Below are 25,708 nucleotides of genomic sequence, written 5' to 3' on the forward strand. Positions count from 1 at the left end.
TTGTAGTTATTCTTCAAGATGGAATGTGTCTTGTGTTATCCACAATGGTCTACCTCTGTGCGTGATTTAGACTTCCATGGTATTTTTGCAGCAGCCGTAGCTGTGGCAATCCCCCAAAGAAGTATGAAAGGAGAGGAAGTAATCACCTGTACAAAGTGACTCAGGGTTGAGTCCTCTAACTATTCAAGTGTCCACCTGCCTTCTGCATCTCAACGAGCTGAAATTTTTCAGCAGTAGCAGTGGCGTAGTGGTTTGCGCACCGTGCCATGAACCCAGTGATCTGTGGTTGATTCCCATGCAAGGTAACAAACCAGTCCTACTCCACCCACCCCCACCAACTCGCAATGACCTGCATGGTGAAGTATGATCAAACAGCCCCACCCCTATGACCAACAAGGCATGGAGAAGCCTTCTTTCAGTGATGGATAGAGATAGGGATATATGTAGTACACATTACTAAGAGGGCTCATTTTGGATGCTATAGGTCGTGAATGGATTACAAATACACTTTGTCAAAGGCAGATGATCAATTAATACACGGACAAGCATCACAAAACCTGTTAGAAGGCTGGCAGAGTTAAACAATAATAAGGTTCCAGCTTATTGAAATAAAAACATGTCACATGCACAATTTTCACTGACATCAATGACTGTAACTCTGAGCTGTATGTCAGTGTTAGCAAAGGGGTGCCCATTCCTGATGTAATGTAGGCTTTGGCCTGGGTGCTATCACAGACATTAAGGCACCAACGAGGCAATATTATCAATTATGATTAAGCACACACTGTGAATTCCAAGCCCTGGTAGGCCATCCTAAAGTTAAAGATGTTATTCTAAGACATTAGACATTGGGAAGACTCTGGGGTGATTCGAGAGACAATTGGAACAACAGGGGATTAAATGAAGCATTGTATCGTGCACAAAATGAACATTTTTCACGATCAAAAATCTGTATCTACAGTTGTGAGCAGCCACGTAACAATGGGGTGGGGATAAAACTGGCACATTAGAAAAACACCCTAGCCGAGAGCTTGAAGGAAATTACATTGTTAGAATAACCAAACTTTGAAAACAGTAATGATCAAAGCACTGAAGTGCCAATGTATATTAATTTGTACGAGCAGATTTTCAAATAGTACAGTATATTATATATACACATCAAAGTCTGTCTGTCTTCCGAATACAAATTCACACCATTAAAGCTATCGCTATATCATTTGGTACCCCATTGTGGCACGTTGCATTACATTGATTACAGTCCCCGTGGCACAGCAACATCTTAAGAGTTCCTGTAACGCCATTGAACCCCACATTAATAAAATGATTGAGCCACTCTACATTCACAAAAGTATCCGGGCAACGCTGGGTATTTCCTGCTAGTAACTGATATAAGAACACCGTACATAGGCAGTTCTGAGATAAGGAACACGTCGTTACATAGCGATGTCGGGGCGTAATGTTGAGAGCAACGTCTGATACAAGTGTAGTGGGTACAACTGAGTTGCACACTTCGACTTGGAGGCAGCACATTTATTTAGTTCCAACACACAGGGTAAACTTTCCCCTTAACACGATAATAACCTAAGGTGGTGAACACCCGGCTAACTACACTAGTTACCACGTAACTGTTAACTACGGACCCGGGACCAACAGCATACTGCCCGGGTCCACGTGCTGGAAGATTCATAGAACGGAGATCGTAGACGAAGGGTTTCTTTCCCGGGACGAACAACCCCGGTCCCTCTCGGGAGCCGGCTTAGATTCTTTGCGGTGAGGCCGGCTCCACCCTTGGCCACGTCCACCTTCCAGAACCATCAGGAAGAACCTGGGTCCCAATCATGTGACTCTCCTAGCCCCCTCTTGGGCCCCCCCCCCCTCATCTCAACCGGTCACGTGTCCTCCCGAGTCAACCAGAGTGCCATGACCTCACACGACTTTCCCCTTAGGTCGGCACACACACACTGTGCCCTCTAGGGCCGGCACTGCACTTACAGCGTGGTGCTATCCAGCGATGTCATACCACGTACACTGTGCCCTCTAGGGCGGGTACTGCACCCACAATATGGTGACATTCAACGATGTCGCTACGCAAGCACACTATTGCGGATCTAAGCACCCATGGCCTTGTTCCCAAGGGATATGATTATATACAGCTGCTTCTTTACTTTATAAGGCTGAAAAGTAAAGAAGCCAGGAGATTTAAAACGTAATAATGCTCTTCTATCAGCACTCGAGAGACCGAAAAGGAATGGGCTATTTTGTTTGCTACTGTGAGGGGAAGGAAGAGAGGTGAGCCTGAACTATCGCTCCTGTCACTTTGACTGAAAGAGCAATTTAAAGAGAAGCCACAACGGGGCTCTTGCTGGTGCAGAGAAATGTGTCACCAACCACTGTTGGGGCCTTCTGCATCAGTTGGAAGTCCAGCAGATCTCCATTTGAGTCGTGTGGTGACAATTTATAAATTGTGCTCAGCGCTTCATTTCAGCCAGAAGAGTCAGGAACGCTCTTCTGGGAATTTTGGTACACTACATCCATCTAAGGTTATTTTGTCTTCCATATGGTGGTGTGTGTGATAGTGTTCAAACCTGCTTATAGGATTAGAGGAATATAATTTACGATAACAGAATATTATTAATTGATGTGCCTTACACTCTAGTGGTAAGTTCCTTAAGTTAGTAATCCCTACACACCAAGCCAGTTTAACACGTAGGCTTTTGCGACCAATATTATCAATAATACATGTTTTTTTGGGCGGGTTAGATCGCGTAAATATAAATGTGTCGGTAAACCCACCACCACCCGACACAGGCAATTATAAAGGTTTGTCACATAAACAGAACATGCCAATTAGTTACTTGTACAGCACACCGATGTGTTGGAGAGTGAATCCACAATATTTACAATCTCAGTACAATGTTTCGGCAGTAATTACAATTAGCATCATCAGGTAACAGCCAGATTTGTGGAGAAATCCTCCTGTTTCGTTCTTAAATAGAGAGATAGATGTGATGTCGTCATTTGTAAGCCCCCTACGTGCAAAGGCAAGAGGGGGGGGGGGGTTAATGAATGCAAATAAGCCAGACAAGCAGTGTCCAGAAAATATTTAATTATAAATGATGCTGCTATGTCTGTCACTGTTTCCAGCTCAACTCTCTTCAGAGGTCTGACAACTAAATTGACACTGATCCCACCAATTGATATGAAAATAACATGTGTGTATGTTGAACTTCTTTCGCACCATATACGGAGCCAACCATGCTAATCGGAGGTGTGGGAGGACAACAAACTAAGCACATGCCGATCATTGTATTCTGTCAATACAAGAATTAACATTATGGCCACAGCTCCAGGACATCAATTCAACACAAAGTGCTTTTTTGGGCACCAACCAATGCTGTATTTTCAGTACAGGTAATTTAGTTAGTGGTGTTGTGCGTGAGAAGTTCACTGTAACAAACAAATTCAGGTGGTAGAGTTATGAATGTACCCATGTAGGATGGAGAGACATACTTTGCACGGTCATTAGTTTGCATTACTTGTCCAACCAATCCACTTCTGGATAAGGCCACTGATGTAAGTCACGTCCAGGAATCTAATTCAAGACGCTGGGGTGGTAACACAGTGTGCTACCCACTGCGACACTTCTCCACCACACAGGGTCTTTAAGAGGCATCCAACCAAACCGGTGACCTCTGACAACTAACATAGTTTCAGAATTCTGTTCTTTTGTTCCATCAGTCCCTATGACATCGTCATCTTGATTTATTGCTCAGTAACTTTTTGTTACATTCTCATTACCATTTAACTTTCAGAACACGTACAGGGCAAGTCGCCAGGGTGTAACCATGCTACATTCACTTTGGCAAGCGTGATTCCAGACTTTTGACTCACCTTCTATTTGTATGGTGTTATGTGGATGGTTTAAAGGTTGACAAACAAATGTGGCAGTATATCACTTACATATAAATTGTCCATATATAAGTGCCATCTTTCCTGGAAGAATATATGAAGTTTTTCTTAATTTACACATTTCTACGAAGACATATTTTGTAATTGTATTTATATAATAGTTATATCATGTATATTTCTATATATAAACTGGTCCAGAGTTTCCTTTTATTTAACTATTCTAATGACATTATGAAATCCTAAAAAACCTTGTGGTTGATGGAATGTGGAAAAAAATTAGCTTTTCTGATGTTGAGGGATAGATACATGAAGGCATATTGTCTGCTTATTTATTGTTCATATTATCCATGATAATGCTAAATATTATTTTGAATTATGTATAAAAACGTAATAAAGCATATCAACACATAGGTGTAAAATAAAATGAATTAAATGTGATTTAATTTATTTTATTTAATACCTATGTGACTTTACCGAAATAACCAAAGAGTATGGATCTCTGCAGTCACGAAAACTTCAAATCTAGATTGATATCAACACAACAAAGGTTTTGGGTATCAACAAAGATTTGTTCATGAAGCCATCCAGATATATAAACACAGACACAATTTCAACCGAGAAGATGGGTACAAACTGAGCAATCATTGGAAGGACGTTATTAACCAGGTAAAGTCATAACTGGCTGTGATGCTTCCATCCTACCTGCCTATGTTAGCAGATATTTCCGACTCTGAGTTACATTACCTTGTTAAATATCTTTACATTAACAGGATAAATGTCTCACTAACATAGCTGCTGCTCCCTTTTCCTCGATGTGGCGGTGGCGCTCGTTGTTTAATCGGCTGAATGTCTCTCATTAACACAGCCGCTGCTGCGGGAACCGTCTCACATTGATATGCTAATCTCCAATCTCGAGCAATACAGTGGCTTCTTCAGTACCGTAACCGTGGGGTTACATTAACAGACTGACATGCTAATCTCTAGCAATACAATGGCTGAGGTATACCTAGCTCTGCGATCTTACATTTACTTGTAAATTCCATCTCTATTCCCGCCCACTTACCCTTGGGTTGTACCCATCTCAAACCTTTAACACATTCCTGCGGAGGGAGCTGGTAGGAACGTTGGGTTGCTCGGTCAATGGCCAGGATCAACGGCGGCGTGGTGTATTCCGCAATTATGGCCGACTGTGGGGGCGGGCACAAGCCGGCGTGAGTAGGTTAAACGTTGAGTTTTATAAGGGCACCACGGGGTGACCAGCCCCTCCCCACCCAGTCCCACCCCTCCCACCCAGCCCCTCCCCACCCTCCCCTCTCCACCCAGCCCCACCCCTTCCATTTTTAGATGCATGACGGACGGACAGAATAATCCCCTGTGGGCTGGTGTAACCAGGAGGTTCCTACCAGTATAACCTATGGCTGCAGTAGCTCTCTCTCTACATTTCTTCCTCCCTCAGCAGTCCGCCTGCTGTATTTTTTCACCTGAAGACGATCGCTTGTGTTGTGATCGAAACGATGTGATTTTTGAATTTTATTATTTGTCTAAAAACGTGACTTTACCGAAAGACCCAAAGAGTACATATCGACACAAGATAAACATTTGTAACTGTACATATTGAGCACTCTCCATCCATCCATTGAATTACTTTAAAATTCAATGAAATCCATCGTGCGGCACTCAGTGGCGTCACTCGGGATGGTGTCACCCGGTGCGGTCCGCATCCCCCTAGTGACGCCACTGGTGGCGCTTACTCTCTCCTCCTGTCAGATCTGCAGCTCCACGTTGGAGACATTTTGCGAGTGAAACACAGCCGCACTTTGTGCCTTATGGTCACACGAAACATGTTCTGGGGCTAATACCCACACGGAATATAACATTTTATTTATTATTCATAAATGTATCCTTAAACAATGCATTATTGTATACATTGATAACCAATGATCGGACGGTTGTTATTCATATAATTACTGCAGAACTCCTGTTATCCACTGTGATGTAGGGTGCAAACATCATGAATTCTATTATCTGTGAATTTACTGCATTTAATCCTCGAAAAATGAACAACACCACTGCAGGAGATCAGTGCTCACAATAGAATGGCCACTACTTCAGTCATGGGTAAAGCGGTGTCCTTTCCAGTGTCCATTCAAATGTCATATTCAAATGTCACATTCAAATGCTAATGACTTCCCTCATGAAGCTGGGAAGCAAGGTCCCGTCATGCATGCCCTGGAAGAGCACTGAAGCTGTTGGTGTGATCAGCACGCCTAGGGGTCCCCCTATATTGCTACTCGTTATCATCCACATCTCCTCACTATCATTTGAATTAACACCACTTAACTTACTAAGCAGCGTCCATTCATGGCTGAAGCTGTGTTACATTTCTTGCCTTTTTATTGGCACTGAAAATTGATTGAAAAATTGTGCCTAAGCCATTTGTGCCTAAGCCATGGATATTGGGATCAATTTGCCGTGCGACTCCACATATCTGCGGAAAATCAGGGAAGATAGAAAGAATAGTGGCACGAATAATATGAGTTTTCACGGACTCTCGCAGTGGGAAATAAAGTTGAGAATAAGAGTTCACACGTAACAGTGATTAATTGCAGTACATTATTACTGTAAATATTGGTTGCTTTTATGGTTGTAGTGATTGTTGCTGCTGTGAACTATTCTGCAGTGTTGTTATGGCAGTCAGCTGTTGGGATGGTTAGTTGGTGTAGCTGTGGTTATTGTTTCTGTGGTGTGCTGCATGTGCAGTGTTGCTGTGGGGCTGGTAATGGGTGCGTTACTGCTATGGTGAACTATGTTTGCAGTGTTCTTGAAGTTGGATGCCATAGTGGTGTTTATTGTAGTAATTGTTGTTGAAGTGCACCGTGGTTGTAGCATTATTGTGGTGGTGTGTTGCTATAGTTGAAATTATAGTTATTGAAATGTAGTAAGCTGTGATTGCACTGTTCCTGTGTTAGTTTGGTTCCATCGCAGTGAATAGGTAAATAATCTGACGGTGCGAAGAATCACTGGTATGAACAGTACACATTCCGGATTTGACAACTCCTACACATGGGGACTCTGTCTTTGTGAATCACATTAATTAAGGAACTGAGGAGGAACAAACTGGGACATAGTTTGACTCTTTGAGGTCAGGAAGAAGAAATCAACTCCATACACTTAAATGAGAGCCACATTATCCATCATAGAGGGAGATTTAAGAATTATGGAGGTGGATTCTCAGAACTGATCGAAATTCCCCTACCTCCTGTACTAGATCTTGTTTTATATTAATTGCCCTGTTCTTGCCTGCAATTATCTTTGTCCTCTTTTAGGCGATATTGAAGTGTAATGTAACTCACATTGCACCAGCCTGTGATCAATAAGCCTCTCGAATCACTACACATTCAAATATATACTCCAACAACATGATGTGAAAATGCACAAGCAAACCAAATGTATAAATAAACTAACCGATATATGAGGGCAAAACATACATCATCATAATAGGTGATACCAATGCAAAAGAAGATAAATGATACAGTGATGAGAGGATGACTGGTCAATTTGGAGAGAGAGCCTCTACTAAAGTTTAAAACCAGCAGAGACTATAAGATAATGAACAACTGTGTTCAAAAAGGAGCTTAGAATATGGACATGTATGTATGTATGTTGCACTTCTTCTGCACCGTACGTATCCGACTGATAATCAGAGGTGCAGGGGAAGGAGAGCAAACTAAAAGCTAAAAGCAGTTCTAAAGAAATGAGTTTTCAATCTATGAATAAGCAAATATGGAGAAAGTGGAAATAAACTGTACTTCATGGGCAAAGCTACGATTTTCAGAGATGTCCCTGTACTCGGTAAATCCATGACAATAATTAATCGCAGGCAGATGCAATGCAAGTTAAACTTCATGAAATGACGTTACAAATCTAGCTTAGAATGAACATTAAATTAAGACGGCTTCAAATCAACAGAATCAACTGCAGAGAGCAGCAAAATGATTAAATATATTATCTACTTTAATAATGAAATAACTAACATCGTAATCAAAAGGAATGAAAATACCAAACAAAACAAAGAATACACTAAACTTTGTAAAACTATTAATATAATAATCCATATATAAATTAAACACAACAATAATGATTGAATGTCACAACAAGAAATTAAAGCATGAACTTCCTCAATCGTGGCATGATGCCTCAATCACTCTTATATTAAAAAAGGTAGAGCTCACTAATTTCGGATCCATTAGCCTCTTATTGCATGAAAAAACTTGTTAAAATAGTTCATAGAGAAGCACATTGAGGCCAACCATAACAGCAGGCTGGTTGAAAACATGCAATCAATCACATTCTAAAAAGACAAATACATATGAAATGCCATGATGCATGGCTTTTGTAGACTATGGAAAGGAAATCTTGATTTGAAGCTTTCGTGACTGCAGTCACCCAAAATCTCACAAGGCACTAAAAGAAAAAATATGAAGATGCGTGTATAAAATGACAAACTATAGTTCACAAAAAGAATCAGGCAAGGTGATACTCTCGCACCGAGGCAATTCACACAAGAGGTTTCCATAAATAACTGAATTGGATAAATAATGGCACAAACACGAATGTGGAAAATATTTAGCATCTCAGATTCGCTGACGAAATTGTCATTCTAACAACAATTGTTAATGAACTACATTAAATGACTTAAGAATGTATCAAAGCAGAAAGAGAAAGGCTAAAATTAAATAAGACGAATGTACACCAGTTTAGCCAAACAAAAGGAAATTGTTGCAAGGGCAACTGGAAAACACAACAAAGTATATATATTTGGAGAAATTATTGAGGACTGGACCAGGATCAAAATAATAATTTAAAAACGAGGTAAATGAGAGCAGAATTTATTGATTTTGGAACTGAACTGAATATAAGTAGCATTCCAATGGTGCTCACGAAGAAAGTTTTTAATCAGTGCATATTACATGCCAAGGCATGCATCAGAAACGTTGACTCTAACCAAGTACATGGGTCACAAACTGAAAAGTAAATAAAGCAAGAGGAAATGCGTGCTGAGAATAAAACTGAAACAGATAGAGGGAGGAACACATGGATCAGACAACAAAGACAAATTTACACACACAGTGTGAAATGTTAAGAAAAGTACGTGGGCTTGGGCAAGATATATCGCTCGAAAGTATGCTATAAAATAGACAAGACTGGTGATGAAATGGCAGCGAAACAAGGAGATGTGTCCAAGAGGACGACCACGCAGTGTCGTGGTCAGGTCATGCGCACCAGTGACATTGATTGCAGCATTGCAAGACCGTGGGCTATGGCGACGTGGGGGAGGATTGAAAATGGCTGCTGATGACTTATGTCCATCAACTTTGATAAGGCCCATACCGTATGTTCAATAGATAATTCTTGTTCAAGTAAAAAATTCACATTCTTGATTTTGTAATGGTTTCCTACATGTGTTTTTCCTGGGAAGTATGTTTTTTAATGTTTGAATGCGTGCAGCTGGTTATGATATGAATCACAAACTAGAACACGAATGAAGAAATGGGAACAAGACTGAAACGTGAGCACAGAAAGCACAGAAACATGTTGAGTTGCATGCTTGGAATTATATTAAGAGAAACATAGATTAGAAAATGTATGCAGTTTAAATACATCAAGTTGACTCTTAAGAAACGTGGGCTTGGGCAGGATACGTCGCTAGAAGGAATGATGGCTGGTGATCGAGACTAACGATGGAAGGGAACGCAAGCAAAAGGGCAGCTTCCACGGAGATGGAGCAATGGAATCAACACGCGTGCAGGATCTGGGTCGATTATTACATCGCACGACCAAGGGAGATGGTGATGGCTTGGGGAGGCCTTTATCCAGCAGTGGATTGATCATGACAAATAATATTCCCAGCCGGACAAGATCTTTTCACACGGCGTATGATGTGACGTCGCGTGAAGCCATAACGTTATCGGTAGGTGCGCATGGTACGTGACATCATCGGGCAGCATGAGTTGATGTCACAGGGTGCATGACAGGCCTTTGCAAAATGTCAACACGCGATGACATCATCGCAGGTAAGCAAATGGAGTGTAACATCATCGCGTTGGCTGAGATTGCGTATTACCCATTGTTAACGTGGTTTTATCACCAAGTTTTGGATAACTAACCTTGGATATATTTGCTAAGTTTTTTTTAGGGTAAATACCTACATAGAGAGACATAGTTTATACATGTATGCTTTAAACCTTAATTCGAAAGTGTTAATCATGTCATTTGTATATATATATGGAAATGTTAGTTGACAGTTCTCACAGGTTTATCAAGATGTATTGTGGCTTGTACCATTTAAAGTTGTATATCTGTACACATGCCTATCTTCTGATTCCACTCACACATATATCCACGTTTTAGCTGAGGCATGCTCAGGGGATCAGTCATGCCAAAAGCACTTGTCTACAGCACATGTCCGAGAATGGGTGTTCTGGGATACTTCAGATACCATTACATACTTGTTATTTGCATGTCATGGTGTGCCACCTTCACTAACCTTCCACCACATCTTGATATGCACACCGCATAAGTAGATGTTATCATCATAGGTATGTCCATTTAATCTCCAACCTCTTTCCCCAGACACAAGAGGTTCTACAAGTATATTGAACAGTCGAGTTGGAATATTCTATTATCCATGTACAGTAAGTTATTACACTATCGCTTATCAGTTTAATTTCTCGACTGATGAGAAAACACCAAAATGCTGTCGTTCAGAAAAATAGATATTTCACCTCTAAAAGGGCCCCACAGCCTCTCGAGCCTGCCCTGGTACCTTACTGGTGGATGCGCCCCTGCACACCAGAGATGCCCTGCGACTCGATGGTGAAGAATCCCCTAAGGATGCCCTGTGACTCGTTGGTACTGCCCTAGCTATCCCTGGTGGCCCATTGTTGTTGGTGCCGGGCCCCCCAGTCGCTTCATCCACGGCTGTGCCCGCAGCATCGCTCTCTCTTCTCTCTCCCAATTTTCCCTAACCTTGACTGACCTCCACCTGTTGACTTCTACCCTCGTGTATTTTCTTTTCATTTTTGTAAAGCATCGTGGGATACAATTGCATTTAGACAATATACACATTGCAATCATTGTTGCAGTTTCCACGTAATGCCAGATGGTAGGAAATGTGCAGGGCTTGATTACAGCATTGGCTTTATCAGTTAAGTCATGCTTGTATGGGTTGTTAAGGTAAATGACAATTTGAAGGGGCCTCAGCAATTAACCACACAAAAGTAGTCAATTATGATTTTCAGTCGATTAATCAACTTAAGTGACAATTTCCCCAGCTCTTTTAATATTGCTGGGCAGTAATGTATTGAAATAATGTTTGAAAATAACGTGTTGCTATAATACGATTGTCAAATAGAGTTAATTGAAGCATTATTTTGTTGTCAGCACTACTTCATATCAGCTTGGGTTAATATGAGGACAGCAGCAAGCCTACAATCAAAATTAAATAATTCTGAATAATGTTGACTATTGTAAACGTAAAAACAAATCATAGCAGTCTACTCTTACAATATTACTCCTCTCAGAGAGTTTACATAAATCGGTAGAAGCACACAAACCACTGAAATGGTGAAATTAATTTTAGTGACAATTATTATTCCCGTTATTTTGTTAGCTTAAGGAGGTAGGTCAACAATGTGGGGATTTGCAATAAGTATGCGTTTCAATGCCACAGCATCCCAAAGTATGTATTGTTACTTCCCATATAATTTGATCTGGTGTGCACCAACATGTTCATATATAATTACTGTGATCTCATTGGCTATTAAAGTTGGAAATTTCACGTGAATATTTATTCCATTATTTAAGAAATCAAAGTTATAATGTAAGTTAATTTTAACTACTGTATTTGAGTTACATTACATATAATATTACCAAAAACAAAAGTTATGCTAAAATAGCTACGGCACACATTACTGTAAAACACCAAAACAAAGTAATTCTTCACATTTTCTTGTCATGAAATGCAATTAAAAAAATAACATAAAAATAAGCAGGAGATTATTTGTTGCTATGTACCTTGACCATAAACATTTAAGCAGCATGGATTGGTTATCGCACAGGACATAGCACCAGGGAAGGCCTCACCCCGAAGTTGGATGCGGCAAAGCGGTCCGAGGCAGACACATTGGAGGTGGAAGTATTGGTGTGAGCGTAGTAGGCGTTGATATTTGCAAGCAGATTGCTCATAACGGCTGGCACTCCAGAACACATGTACTTGGAAGAAAGGCAAGAAAAGTGGCTGCAAAGGATAGCAAAGCAACAGTCAGATTCTAGATAAATATTAAAACAAATACATTTATTTTTTCCAGGTAAGGCCCCCTGAGCTATATAGCCCAGTGGGTTTGATGTTGAGTGTGAGATCGAAGGGTTTTTTTACTGTCTTGATTGAGCTATTTGGTCTTTCCAATAACCTGGTATTTAGGCTCAGCACTGTTGAAATGCTACTGTGCGTGTACATATACTAAACGTAGCAATCACATTTACGCTATTTCAAATTGCTACACTGGTCGCTTGCATAATACAAAATTAATTTGAAGGGCTTTCTGCTATTTTTAAGGCTTAAAATGACTTGAAACGTTCTAAAATTTCATAAGCATTTGCTCCTCACATCTATTTCTGTAACCTTTGGTTCATACTCAACAAGTTTATATTTTGTCCCTCTGGGTTAACTGAACCCGAACTGACAATCAGCTTGCCATATAAAGGTCTATGGTAGGGAAACCATTCTGAAACCCAGCTTGTGCATGTGGTTGGTTGGCCTCTAAACTTTCCTTTTTTATGTTTCTGCAATGTATATACATGCAATACAAAGAGAATTATTATGTAATCATTCAAGTGGGTTTCACATTCTTTTTTAACATAAGAGTGAATGTATTATTGCATGATTGACCTATATTCTGGAAAAAAACAAATATATTTCAAATAGCATTATTCGCAGACTATGAAAAGACATTTGAATATGTGGCAACATGAAAGATCCGAGAGAAATAAGAATTAAAGTGGTATGCTGTCTGGAAGAGTGATTCTCTGCCGTGTGCTGTGAAGGACGGTCATTTCCCAAAAGATTTCCCATTATATATTTGGTTTCTCTCAAGGCAGTGTTATTTATGGAGCTTTTTTTGTTTGCAGGAAAATTAGCGGGTGATGCCTGACAACAACCCACATGTGGTCAAGTCACAGAGGGTGTATCCTGTGCTTTGACATTTTCAATTGTAAAGGTGACATTGACGCACCACTCACGTGTTCCCTGGAACCTGTTTGGCAGCTCTTTGTCTTACAAAAATATACATTGCAAGACATGAGACACACATTCAAACACACGTGAATGTGTCTCGTGTGGAAATGTCCCATTGGTCCATGCACAAAGTTGGGACTGATGAGATGTCCGAAAGTTATGCGTAAGTTTGAAATTTACATTATCCAATTCATAGAAATGTATGCTTTACATTGATTACCCATTTAATCAGGTTTATTTCAAAATAATTATGACTGCATTAATAACCATTTAATTAATTGTAAGGCTTTCACTTAATACTGAATTATGTAATTGTTATGCTTAAATCCGACGCCCAACTCGTGCTCACGTCATAGCTTGATAGATGGATTCAATGCCATAGCGCATGGCAAACTCATCCACAATCTCCTGGGCTGTCTCCTCGAAGTAAACCTTCCATGCTTCATCTCCTTTAGCTTCGGGGATACGCACAGCCCCTCCGTTTTGCACATCCGTGAGAAAGTGGAAGATATTCTATTGGTCACAAACAAGGATGTCAACACTGATAAAGTCACAAAGAAGCAAAAACAATTATATACTGTACTCACATTGTATTTTTAATATACATGTTTAATTGCAATTACAAAATGTTTTCCCTGTAAATGTAATAACGTACTACTATAAACACTAGGCATGTAACTATGCATTGATCGTTGTTTAAAATCTCATTATACTATATATGCATTTCATTGTAGATGTAAGAATATAGATATTAAAAAATTCCTATATGTTGTACGTAAATGGTTCACGCAAATATAAGTATGCTTGAATTGCTACCTTCACTAAAATGGCAAAAATAATGATACAATCTTAAGTCGAGTCATGACCCAGAATCACAACGAGTCACCAAATCACAAGACGGACAAATCTTTACATGCCTGAAACGGCTGGCCCCAATTCCTAGCGCTATTCCATCCCCCCCCCTACTGCTAATCTTAAGCCCCAGCGTAATCTATAACTCATAGACCTAAACTCACGCACCAGTCCTATCCATAACCATAATCCCACCAGGTGACTCAAGGGACGAGCATAGTGGCGTATTACTCAGGATGAATGTAAGAGGTTTATAGGAACATGTGTACGTGGTAAAACAATGTATGAGGCGTGCTTACCTCATGAAGACCGGTATACTGTACGTGGTATGGCGCCACCTTTTCCTCACCCTTAATCTCAACACTGATCTGCAGGCGGATAGCCCCGGACACCACAGACTTGTCGGTGCGCTTCTCTGTTGGTGCATCAGAAATTCCATCCATATAAATGCTTGTGCAGCACATAGACAAATACCAATAAGATTGTAAAAGTAATTAATCCAACAAACGTGAAGCATTAATCCACGTGGAATTCTCAGTAATACACATTTTAGTACACATATAGTGAACCTAAATACATAACTGTGTATGTTTCACCTTTAAAATAAAAGAAAGTATAAACATTTTACAATATAACATTGTTATAATATGTTCTAAATACTAAAGCATGGATAACATTTCTAAATTTAAAGCAAAGCAATTCATAATCACATCTTAAATGTTTATCAACTGAAAAAGGAACTTAACATTCTAAAGGTTTGGTGCATTAGACATTTCTATTGAAATATTACTACCAATTCCAATATTAGAGTTTAGTTTATGAAGAATAGATTAAGGACATTTTTCTTTTAGGTTTTACTTAACAGTCAATTACGTGGAGCAGTTACAGCTTTGCATTTGGCTTTACGATTTTTTAATATTACAATTTTGATTTAATATTTTAGAAATAGAATCAAAGGGAAAGCAAGGCAGCGATGAACGTTGGCGCAGGACAATTCCCCCACTAATATGTCATTTATTGTGATATTTACGATGAAATATAAGAATGCAAATATGTCTGGCTTATTCAGTATGGTGTTTCCGTACAAGATTATGAATCCTAAATATGCATCAGTTTGGCCTTGGGAGTTTTTATTGGATACTAGTAAGCAACTGCTTTAGCTCAATGACATTTATTAATTTAAATGAAGCAAGTGATTCCTACACTTTATTTTAGCTCTTCGAGTCTCATGAATGTAATGTAATCCTACGCTGCTTATGTGGCATCATAAAAACCATCATTCTCAGCAGCCAGCCATGACCTATTCACTCCTCGATTAAGGCCTCCCCATGTTATCCTCATCGCTTGTGGTCCTGCAATGCCAGTTAATCTCACTCATACATACAAGCTGAACTCATAACTCCATCTCCTTAGTAGTCCTCATCTTGGTCGTGATCACTCCTCGGTTGCCATTACACGACCAGCCTCACCTATTGGCCTTTATCCTTTCTCGTGATGTGTTCCGCCCAAGCCCACTTTATTCACAGTTATCAAGATATCTCAAACTTGGATATGATCTTTGAGCGGGTGACATCACTCCACATGTCGCACCCCTCCCCAATAACCATTAGCGGGTGACGTCACTCCACATGGAGCAACCCCCCCCCCTCATTAATAATCATGAGCTGAACAATTTTTCTATTGAATATTTCAGATTTACTACATATGCTCGTGTTTATCAGTGGTATATAATTATTATTTGTTCATGAAAATTGTTTTTCTTCCATTTGATTCTTTTCATGTTTATATTGAGACCACTTTCCAGCCTTCTTTGTCATGCGATTTAATAATTTCCTGTAAATGATTAACCATTGGTTGTTATAACGACGAATATCACCAGTGACTCTGTGAAGGTCAATAATTTCACTTTTTATCTTTACGCCATTATTGTTAGAACGTATCGTCAAGTGTCACTGCAAATAACCTTGGTGAGAGAGTATCTGCTTCCTGGACTCCTCATCTGATTTGTATTTTGTCTTCCCACACTGGCATAAGTAGTAGCAATTCATTTGTTGTATTGACAATAGTTTAATAGTTGTTATGAATATAATGATTTGTTAAAGAAGCCCCAGTGCATGTTGTTGTAATATAAGACGAATTAATATGTAAATTTATATCTATTGTGGATCAAGATTATTAATGACAACATCCGGAAAGGCAGAGATATCACAATACCAAGTTCAGTAGTAATTGGAGCACATACCTAGGTTGTACCAGACGTCCATCTCGCCACTCAGCGTCCGCACCTCGATGATTGTTTGACCAAGAAAGTCGTCCGACTCCCTCTTGAGGCGCTGTTTCACGCGAGACTTAATATCGTCGTCCTCATCCCACACACGCACCTTGATCCGATCAGATGAGTTGTGGCACTCACTGCAATGGGTGGTGGGAAATGTGGTAGACATAGAGGTAACATATCTATGCACTAACATGTCTCCTAAATATAAGGGAATGCATCAGCAGATACTTGTCATTAACACCAAATAATAGAACATGATATAAAATGATATATAGAGTGGAAATCCTCTTGTCTGTGACAATTATGGGGGACACTTTTTGCTTATTATTCATGAAATTAACTCCTCCAAACCCGCGACACCTGGAGATAAACGTGAATAATCAGATGAATTTGCCCCCATCTCCATGAAAACTGGTATATATTTTTTAAGTTGATCAATGACTTTTTTTATTTAACATAAGAACAGTTTTCATATAACAAAAACCTCAAATTGATATCCTGCTCAAATGAGCATTGAGGCAGTGCTACGGCCCTCAGCCAGTGTTAAAAATTCCACATTCCTATGGTGAGGGCACTTGCTAGGTTATATTAGGTGTCTACCAGTGCCAAAGTGAAATTAAAAAAAAATAACCCGTAAAAACAAAGTTTTTCACTATATATCCTTTATATGCGTGGCCGCTAGAGTCCTCTCGTCCTCTGGCTTGAGATGGCTGCCACCTATGGGTCAGATGATTGCCTGCCACCATTAAGCAATTGGTAATTAAATATTTTTTTTTCCTAAAAAGTGTAAAAATTTTGAAAAAAAATTTCACGAAAATTAATTGTCACACAACGAGTCTGTGTGCAAAATGTCAGCTCGATTGGATCACGGGAAGTGGGTTAAAAAACGACCGAAAGATTTGCATGGTCGTAAGCGCGCAAGCAAGCAAGTGAACTTAATATAAAGGATTTAAAAAGAAGACTTTGCGTCGTATAATGTGATAACAAAAATCTAATATTTTAAAATAAAGTCTAATTCATTATATTGTATCGTTAGTGATAATTATTTTCATGTTTGTTCCTCTGGAATCATAATGTACCGTGGAATATGAAGATTTTTAAAGTTGAAAAGGGTCATTACATCAAGAAGAAGTTAGCTTTCAATGAGAACCAACAATACATGATAGACTTTGATTGCATAACATATTGAGGTACAGAGTATATATATGAAACCTGCGACTGAATTTTGTGGTTATCAATATCAGAACCAAAACATTTAGAAAAAAAGCATTCTCTAAATAGTATATATGTTGAACTTCTTTTGCACCGTACGTAGCCAACCATGCTAATCGGAGATGCGGATATTGTGGTTATTAGGTGCACATGTTATCATATTTGCTGCAATGAACATTCACGTAGATTCAAACACAGCTAAACAACCTCTTAAAATAAATGATTTAATTTCAGAATCATAGCTTACAAGTGAAATTTCTCTTCCCAGACCGGGTTGAGATTATTGTAAATGGTCTTGGTTCTCTTCTTGGTCTTTCCCACTTGAACAGTGACATACGGGTCACTGGCCCCTGTCTTGTCCTTGGCTTGCAATCCTTGAGCACTGTGAACTGCGAATACAAAGAATACACGTTTTATCGTTACACAACGTGGTACACTTCTGAGTAAATGCCTTAGTTAACACGTTGAGCAATATTTCAAAACTACCTAAATTATTTACATTTCAAGGTATCTCCTACGTGTCATCTTCTTACCAGAAAATATTATTTACCAGTGTCTCAATTGGGGTCATAAATATTTCCCATTTTCATGCATTTCATATAAACATCACAAGAACAACAAAGTCATTGCAATGGATCCATGACAGTTGTGTTGGAGTTTTTTTTTAACTGTTCCCCTAATCTGCAATATGTACTTGCTTGTGTTCAAGTGAAATCCCACCATGGTAAATTAGACCCCCATATACAAAAAAATATGACATTATAATAATTTAGCAGTATATATTGCGTATTAGTTATAACCTGCACACAGGCAATCTGAAAGCAAGGAAGAAGTGGAAGAGCTCTAAAGGCCTTTCTTTGTCTCCCATGCGTCTGTCTACGAGGAAAATTAATTCAAATAAAATAGTAGAGCCTACAATTAAACTAAATTCTCACATGAGATGCCATGCTTCTTGATTATGTAACATTTTCTCAGGGTTAATTTAGTTGCGATAAATGTATCAAAGTGTTTATTCAGTTGTATTTTAGTCAACAATGACCGAGTAGATAAAAGTCATCGAACATGACGATGACTAAGATTACCAACTCACGCCAGAGTGACGACGTCCAGATGGAATTAACTCGTCTCAGTGAAATCACAGACTAAGATAACCGAATAACATTATTGGAGATTTCAGCACAGGGGAAAACCAAAGATACGTATGTAAAAATATAAACTGAGTTCACCTGTTTGTCCGACCTGATAATAGTGGGGTGGAGGGGCGAGAGAATTGTGTGTCCCGCACATTTACATTTAATATCCTTAAAGCGGAATATATTCCACTCCTTTTATGAACGAGACTAAGAGAATGAGAAAAAGTAATAAAAACTCAAGACTTCACAAAAATTCCATAGACCATGGCTAAAATAAAACAACTCAGATGATATTAACACTGCATTAGTGTTATGATACCACGGATCTCTTTCATCTGCAGTCTGTAAGGGACTGTAGTGGCATTCACCTCAATGACAGCGAGGGAATGAGGTGAGTGAGCCCCCATGCACCTGTTAATAACTACTGCGTGAATTTGAATGAATAATTGCAGTATTATAGGTGTGAAAAAGTGATTTCATCTGTGCATACATTTAACAGAAGTTAGCGGTGATAAATCTAATGCAGGCACAATATAATTGCATGCGCACATGGCATCTGTATTATAAATCTTTAGGACCATATTTTCTATTAAACAAAAATTTTCTTGACTTTTGTTTGGTGTTTTTTTACATTTTCGGTTGACATGATGCCTATTGGCATACTTGAGAACCTGATTTAATCACGGGTGGCTGAAACATGTGTGCGTCTTTAGTGTTGTTAATTATCATCTGAATTTGACTGGATTCATGACTGGACTGAATTTCTTATTAGCTGTAGGAGACTGAAATTAGCTGTAGAAGAATTAATTTCCTATTAGGCTGGAGGAGTTATGAGCACATGCATTATTAATACAGAATGGGCAGCATATATGTCATATTACCAGTTGTAATAATTTTATATGAATTATACAGTAATTTTAATAGGTATATACTGCACTACTCTGAGGTAGCCAAAAACTGTAACCATGTCCCTTATACAGTGAGGGGAAAAAAGTATTTGATCCCCTGCTGATTTTGTACGTTTGCCCACTGACAAAGAAATTATCAGTCTATAATTCTAATGGTAGGGTTATTTGAACAGTGAGAGACAGAATAACAACAAAAAATTCCAGAAAAAACGCATGTCAAAAATTGTATAAATTGATTTGCATTTTAATGAAGGAAATAAGTATTTGACCCCTCTGCAAAACATGACTTAGTACTTGGTAGCAAAACCCTTGTTGGCAATAACAGAGGTCAGACGTTTCTTGTAGTTGGCCACCAGGTTTGCACACATCTCAGGAGGGATTTTGTCCCACTCCTCTTTGTAGATCTTCTCCAAGTCATTAAGGTTTCGAGGCTGACGTTCGGCAACTCGAACCTTCAGCTCCCTCCACAGATTTTCTATGGGATTAAGGTCTGGGGACTGGCTAGGCCACTCCAGGACCTTAATGTGCTTCTTCTTGAGCCACTCCTTTGTTGCCTTGGCCGTGTGTTTTGGGTCATTGTCATGCTGGAATACCCATCCACGACCCATTTTCAATGCCCTGGCTGAGGGAAGGAGGTTCTCACCCAAGATGTGACGGTACATGGCCCCGTCCATCGTCCCTTTGATGCAGTGACGTTGTCCTGTCCCCTTAGCAGAAAAACACTCCCAAAGCATAATGTTTCCACCTCCATGTTTGACGGTGGGGATGGTGTTCTTGGGGTCATAGGCAGCATTCCTCCTCCTCCAAACACGGCGAGTTGAGTTGATGCCAAAGAGCTCCATTTTGGTCTCATTTTACCACAACACTTTCACCCAGTTTTCCTCTGAATCATTCAGATGTTCATTGTCAAACTTCAGACGGGCATGTATATGTGTTTTCTTGAGCAGGGGGACCTTGTGGGCGCTGCAGGATTTCAGTCCTTCACGGCGTAGTGTGTTACCAACTGTTTTCTTGGTGACTATGGTCCCAGCTGCCTTGAGATCATTGACAAGATCCTCCCGTGTAGTTCTGGGCTGATTCCTCACCGTTCTCATGATCATTGCAACTCCACGAGGTGAGATCTTGCATGGAGCCCCAGGCCGAGGGAGACTGACAGTTCATTTGTGTTTCTTCCATTTGCGAATAATCACACCAACTGTTGTCACCTTCTCAGCAAGCTACTTGGCGATGGTCTTGTAGCCCATTCCAGCCTTGTGTAGGTCTACAATCTTGTCCCTGACATTCTTGGAGAGCTCTTTGGTCTTGGCCATGGTGGGGAGTTTGGAATCTGATTGATTGATTGCTTCTGTGAACAGGTGTCTTTTATACAGGTAACAAGCTGAGATTAGGAGCACTCCCTTTAAGAGTGTGCTCCGAATCTCATCTCGTTATCTGTATAAAAGACACCTGGAAGCCAGAAATCTTTCTGATTGAGAGGGGGTCAAATACTTATTTCCCTCATTAAAATGCAAATCAATTTATAACATTTTTGACATGCGTTTTTCTGGATTTTGTTGTTGTTATTCTGTCTCTCACTGTTCAAATAAACCTACCATTAAAATTATAGACTGGTCATATCTTTGTCAGTAGGCAAACGTACAAAATCAGCAGGGGATCAAATACTTTTTTCCCTCACTGTATATAAACAAGAGGAAACTCAATGGTATGAAGAATTCTCCAACAATTTAAATGTTGTTAACTATGGCTATCAAAAATATAAAAGTACTTAGTTTGATACAGAATCTTCAACATTTAAAAAGGCTAGATGTGAAATACTGTAGTTTATGAAAATGTTGAATATTGACTTTAAGCTTTCGTGACTGCAAGAATTCATATTCTTTGGGTCTTTCGGTAAAGTCACGTTGAATATGCCTATCGGTTCATAAACATTATCAACCATGATCTTAAAATCTGTACCATTGCAGGATGCCCAAAAAATAGATCGTAATGGCTAAACTGGGCCCTTCCTGCTAAGATAAATAAAATCTTTTTCTTTTTTAAATCTCCGCTGGTGGATGATGGCCTCCAAAATCCATTGCCACCCCTCATGGGCCTGCGATACACCAAATCACCTACCACCTGCACAAGAGCTAATCTCATTGCTCCATCTCCACAGTGAATGCATTCTTGGGCATGTTACCTCCATTGGCTGCCACTCCATTGCTATTCTCTCCTACTGACCATCATCCCTTCTCATGATGTGTCCTGCCCAAGCCAACTTACTTTTTTTCATCATCATCAACCATGGGTCAAATCCACTTCTGGATAAAGGCTTGCCCAAGCTGCTATCAACTCTCATGATCGTGAAATGTAATACGCTACCTAGCTCCAGCATGTGAGCGGATTTCATCAGTCCATTTCCATCCTCTCAAGCACGTTCCATTCCTTGGCTGCCAATCCATTATTATATTTCTTGACCCATCGACCATCATCAGTTTCAATGATATTTCCTACCCACGCCAACTTTTATTTACAGAAAAGTTTTTTTTACATCTGTATGTCCTATAATACATGTTTTCCTCTTTATGTCTCTCAATCTAATCGCAAAGATCAATTTCTCTAGCTTTTTTGCACTTTTTAGCTTTTGTTTTATATCTTCTTCATTCGTGTCAATGTTTCTGATCCATATGTCACAGCAGGTAATACATACACACTGATTACAAAAAAAATTGTCGACACATTGACATATTGATTCGAAATATCAAGTCCAGTTTTCCAGTGGCTCCAAACCAACTATTATCTGCTCTTCTATTTTACGATTTGATCTCAGTCCACCTCAGTAACTGCCCCAGATACTCACCATTGATTGTGATCTTGGCTGACCATTTGGAGGTGCCTTCCAGCACCATTTGCTTGACAGACTTCATGTGTGAGTTCTGATCACTTGGGGTGACTGCAAACACATCTCGGATGAGATCAAATATTTCAGGCTTGTTGCGTTCTCGCACTTTCATGCGGTCTTTCATAGCTGTGATGATAGTCTGTGTCTTATCCTCTGCACCATGCTTGGAGCTCTTTTCAGCTGCACCTGAAAATGGGGAAAAAAGTAGCATTATATATGAATACATGAGTGTGGAATATTAACACATACAGAAAAGCATCGTATCCCCCCCTGACTTGGAATAGTTCTCAAATGAGATTTATTGAACATCTTGGTAAACATTTGCATCCTTATATTTGTGGCCAAAGCACAGATAAATTGTCAAGCTTTCAAGGAAGTATATATGTTTTTGTGATGTGAGCCATGTTTTTGTTGTTGTTGATAACTTGTATACAAACTCTCTCTTAACTTTTACACGAGGCTGCATCTATCCTGTTTGCCATGCCCAAAGCACACATATGGACAAGGAATAGCTATGTGTTACTAAAACCGCAGTATATAAATGTACTGTAGGGACCATGACAGCCCTGGACCATGACACCACCACAGACCTAATGAAATATGGTCTACATCTCCCCATCCGGCCTTGGCTCCTGACCTTATACGCCACCTGAATGCACTCCTTCACCAACAAATACAGCAAGCTGCTGCTGAGATGCCAAATAAATTACGTTTCTCAAGCCAAATCGCACAAAAATTTGATCTGACTTCACACTCAGCTTATTTCCACCATAAGTAAAATAAGAATGCCTGAACTGACTTCCTCTTCCAATTGATTTAGAGCAGAGAGACATCCCTTATTGATTAACTTAACATTATAACATAACCTTTGGCACAAAGTAACGTTAACACAATGTGTTTCTTCAGAAGAGTAAAGGGAGTCTCATCATCAAGGCCTGCATTCCAATAACTTTCTAGGCCTATGTAATGGCCACTCAGAATATTGGCAGCAGCTTACATTAGCAGGTTGCAATTGGCTTGAAGGGGGGTCCACACAAGGCATGAAATACAAATGCTAATTCCAGGGGGTCACCTCCAAACAAATAAGGGACCTCTCCTTCTTCAGTGCCCTAAAGAGCCTCACTACAATTACGGTGGACTGAAGGAGACCCCTTGGATCTAATTATGAATGCATGATACTGCCGATACACTGACTGTAAGGAGACATATCAACTCTACAATAAATTAAACCATCAATGAAACGTCAAACAAATTTGTATTTAGTCATATTTCTAACACACCAGCATACAAAGCCTTTCCAGAGAATTGTCAGATGTTGGGTCTCCTGCATGTTAACATTGATTCCTGCATTTCTTGGTACAATCCTGGGTATTTGAACATTGACCTATTTGTCAAATTTAGAGCGTGAACCCATTGGCGATAGACTCCCATCTGGCAGAAGAGGTATTGGCCTTAATAGGAGAGGCCATGGGTTAGCTCTCAGAAGGGCCAAGAAGTCTGAGAATCGGTACCTTGTGACCCAATTGGGGGCAATGGCAGTTGCTATTGCCCCTTTCTGGTGTACCTTCTCTATTTAACTTGGGGATCAGTATAACAATGTCAAACAAAACACTCAAACACCTTGGTCATGAGGAAGTCATCGTGTTTACAGTAGAAATTAGATTTCAAACGAAACCAATCAAGACATGGCTCACTGATAATGGAAGAGATCTGGACAAAATAACTTTGAATGCAAAGTCTATTTTCTGCGGTCTATGCTTCCTTGGCTGAGAAAATCTGCTGTGGAATGGTTAAGTCCAACCAGGTGTTAGGCCAGAAGAACAAAACGGTGACTCAGTGGTGGCCAATGACTCAAACGTTGGTGTGGTGGTGCTGGCGCCACGGAGTAATGCTAATGACCATCAATCATACAGAATTGTGCATCATCATAATCATCGTCATTACTACCCTCACCACCACCACCATCACTATCTTCACCACTACTATGATCGTCATCCATCACTAATACTCATTACCACTCCCATCATCGGTGCTATCCTGACCACCACCTATAAACTCACCACCACCACCACAAATACACTCATCACCATTAATATACTCACCACCACTAATATCACCATTAATTATTTCCTCACTAGGGTCTGGAGATTAGGATGCCAATGGCCACAAAACAGCCCCCAGTCATTGCCTATGGGGCACTACTTCCACTGCCCCCAAGGCTCCCTCTGCGTGAAGTGTGTGGGGGCATGGGAGTGGATTGAATGAGGCAATGAGATGCTGAACTACCCACTAAGGAACCGGTTCGAAATGAATAATCTTAAGAGAATAACTTAAATTTCGATTTAAAGCTTTCGTGACTGCAGGGATTCATCTTCTTGGTTCTTTCGGTAAAGTCACGTAGAAGGGAAGTAATAAAATAATAAAAATAAAACATAATAAAATAATTCCCACGACGTTTCGGCCACAACGCAAGCAGCCGTCCTCAGGTGAAACCAGGTCTGTCGAGGCGACAGCGTCTGAATAGAATAACTTAAATTAGCCACTTTAGTTACGCTTTATTTACAACTACAGTATTTGGGTTATTTTAAACATATTTTTTCAATTAATGTTTTAGGTGTGGCATCATCCCAATACCCCAAACAGACCAAGTGTCCCTGTTGTCACTCTGCTAGGTAAGCAAGTTAAAATATTCCCTCATTTTGATGCAAACATCTCACAGTTTTTTTAATGTTCTTAAAAAATTTCAGTAAAATAATCTACACCACACTCGTCTTCAGGTGACGGTCGCTTGCGTTGCGATCGAAACGTCGTAATCGATTACCGTATGTTCCCGCATATAACCCGCGGGGTATACCACTTTTTACAAACAAAACAAGACCCTGCGGGGTATATGGAGGTGCGGGCTATCCGACAAATATTTGACACGTGTGACATGGCATAACTCGTAAAAAATTTTCATAGTAGGACTATCCACTATGCAACACTTACCTTTGACTAAAGCACTGCTGAGTAAACCACTCACACTAAAATTGCACATGTTATCACGTTTTAAATGAATTGTTTATACAATTAAACGACAATGTTTTAAGTGCGCGCACTGTTTACCGGCGACGGGAGAGCTGGGGTAGAGAGGTGGGGGGTTGGGGGGTGGGGCAGCTGGGGGGGTGGGAGGGAGAGGTGGGGGGGTGGGAGGGAGAGGTGGGGGGGAGAGGTGGGGGGGGTGGGAGGGAGAGGTGGGGG

General features: G+C 40.0%; 1 protein-coding gene across 1 annotated transcript in view; it reads right to left on the reverse strand.

Annotated features, from left to right (window-relative positions):
• Positions 1-25,708, reverse strand: part of LOC144736307 (protein unc-13 homolog C-like) — a 147,362-nt gene that overhangs the window by 97,732 nt on the left and 23,922 nt on the right. Inside the window, exons 7-12 of the mRNA XM_078618958.1 lie at positions 22,427-22,654; positions 17,794-17,935; positions 16,299-16,468; positions 14,356-14,471; positions 13,554-13,717; positions 12,055-12,208 (exon numbers count right to left, since the gene is read on the reverse strand). Of these exons, the coding sequence (XP_078475084.1) occupies positions 12,055-12,208; positions 13,554-13,717; positions 14,356-14,471; positions 16,299-16,468; positions 17,794-17,935; positions 22,427-22,654 (974 nt within the window). The remainder of the gene's footprint in view (positions 1-12,054; positions 12,209-13,553; positions 13,718-14,355; positions 14,472-16,298; positions 16,469-17,793; positions 17,936-22,426; positions 22,655-25,708) is intronic.

This window comes from Lampetra planeri, chromosome 3 (assembly GCF_965212315.1).
Source record: "Lampetra planeri chromosome 3, kcLamPlan1.2.h2, whole genome shotgun sequence".
In the NCBI taxonomy this organism is placed as follows: Eukaryota; Metazoa; Chordata; class Hyperoartia; order Petromyzontiformes; family Petromyzontidae; genus Lampetra; species Lampetra planeri.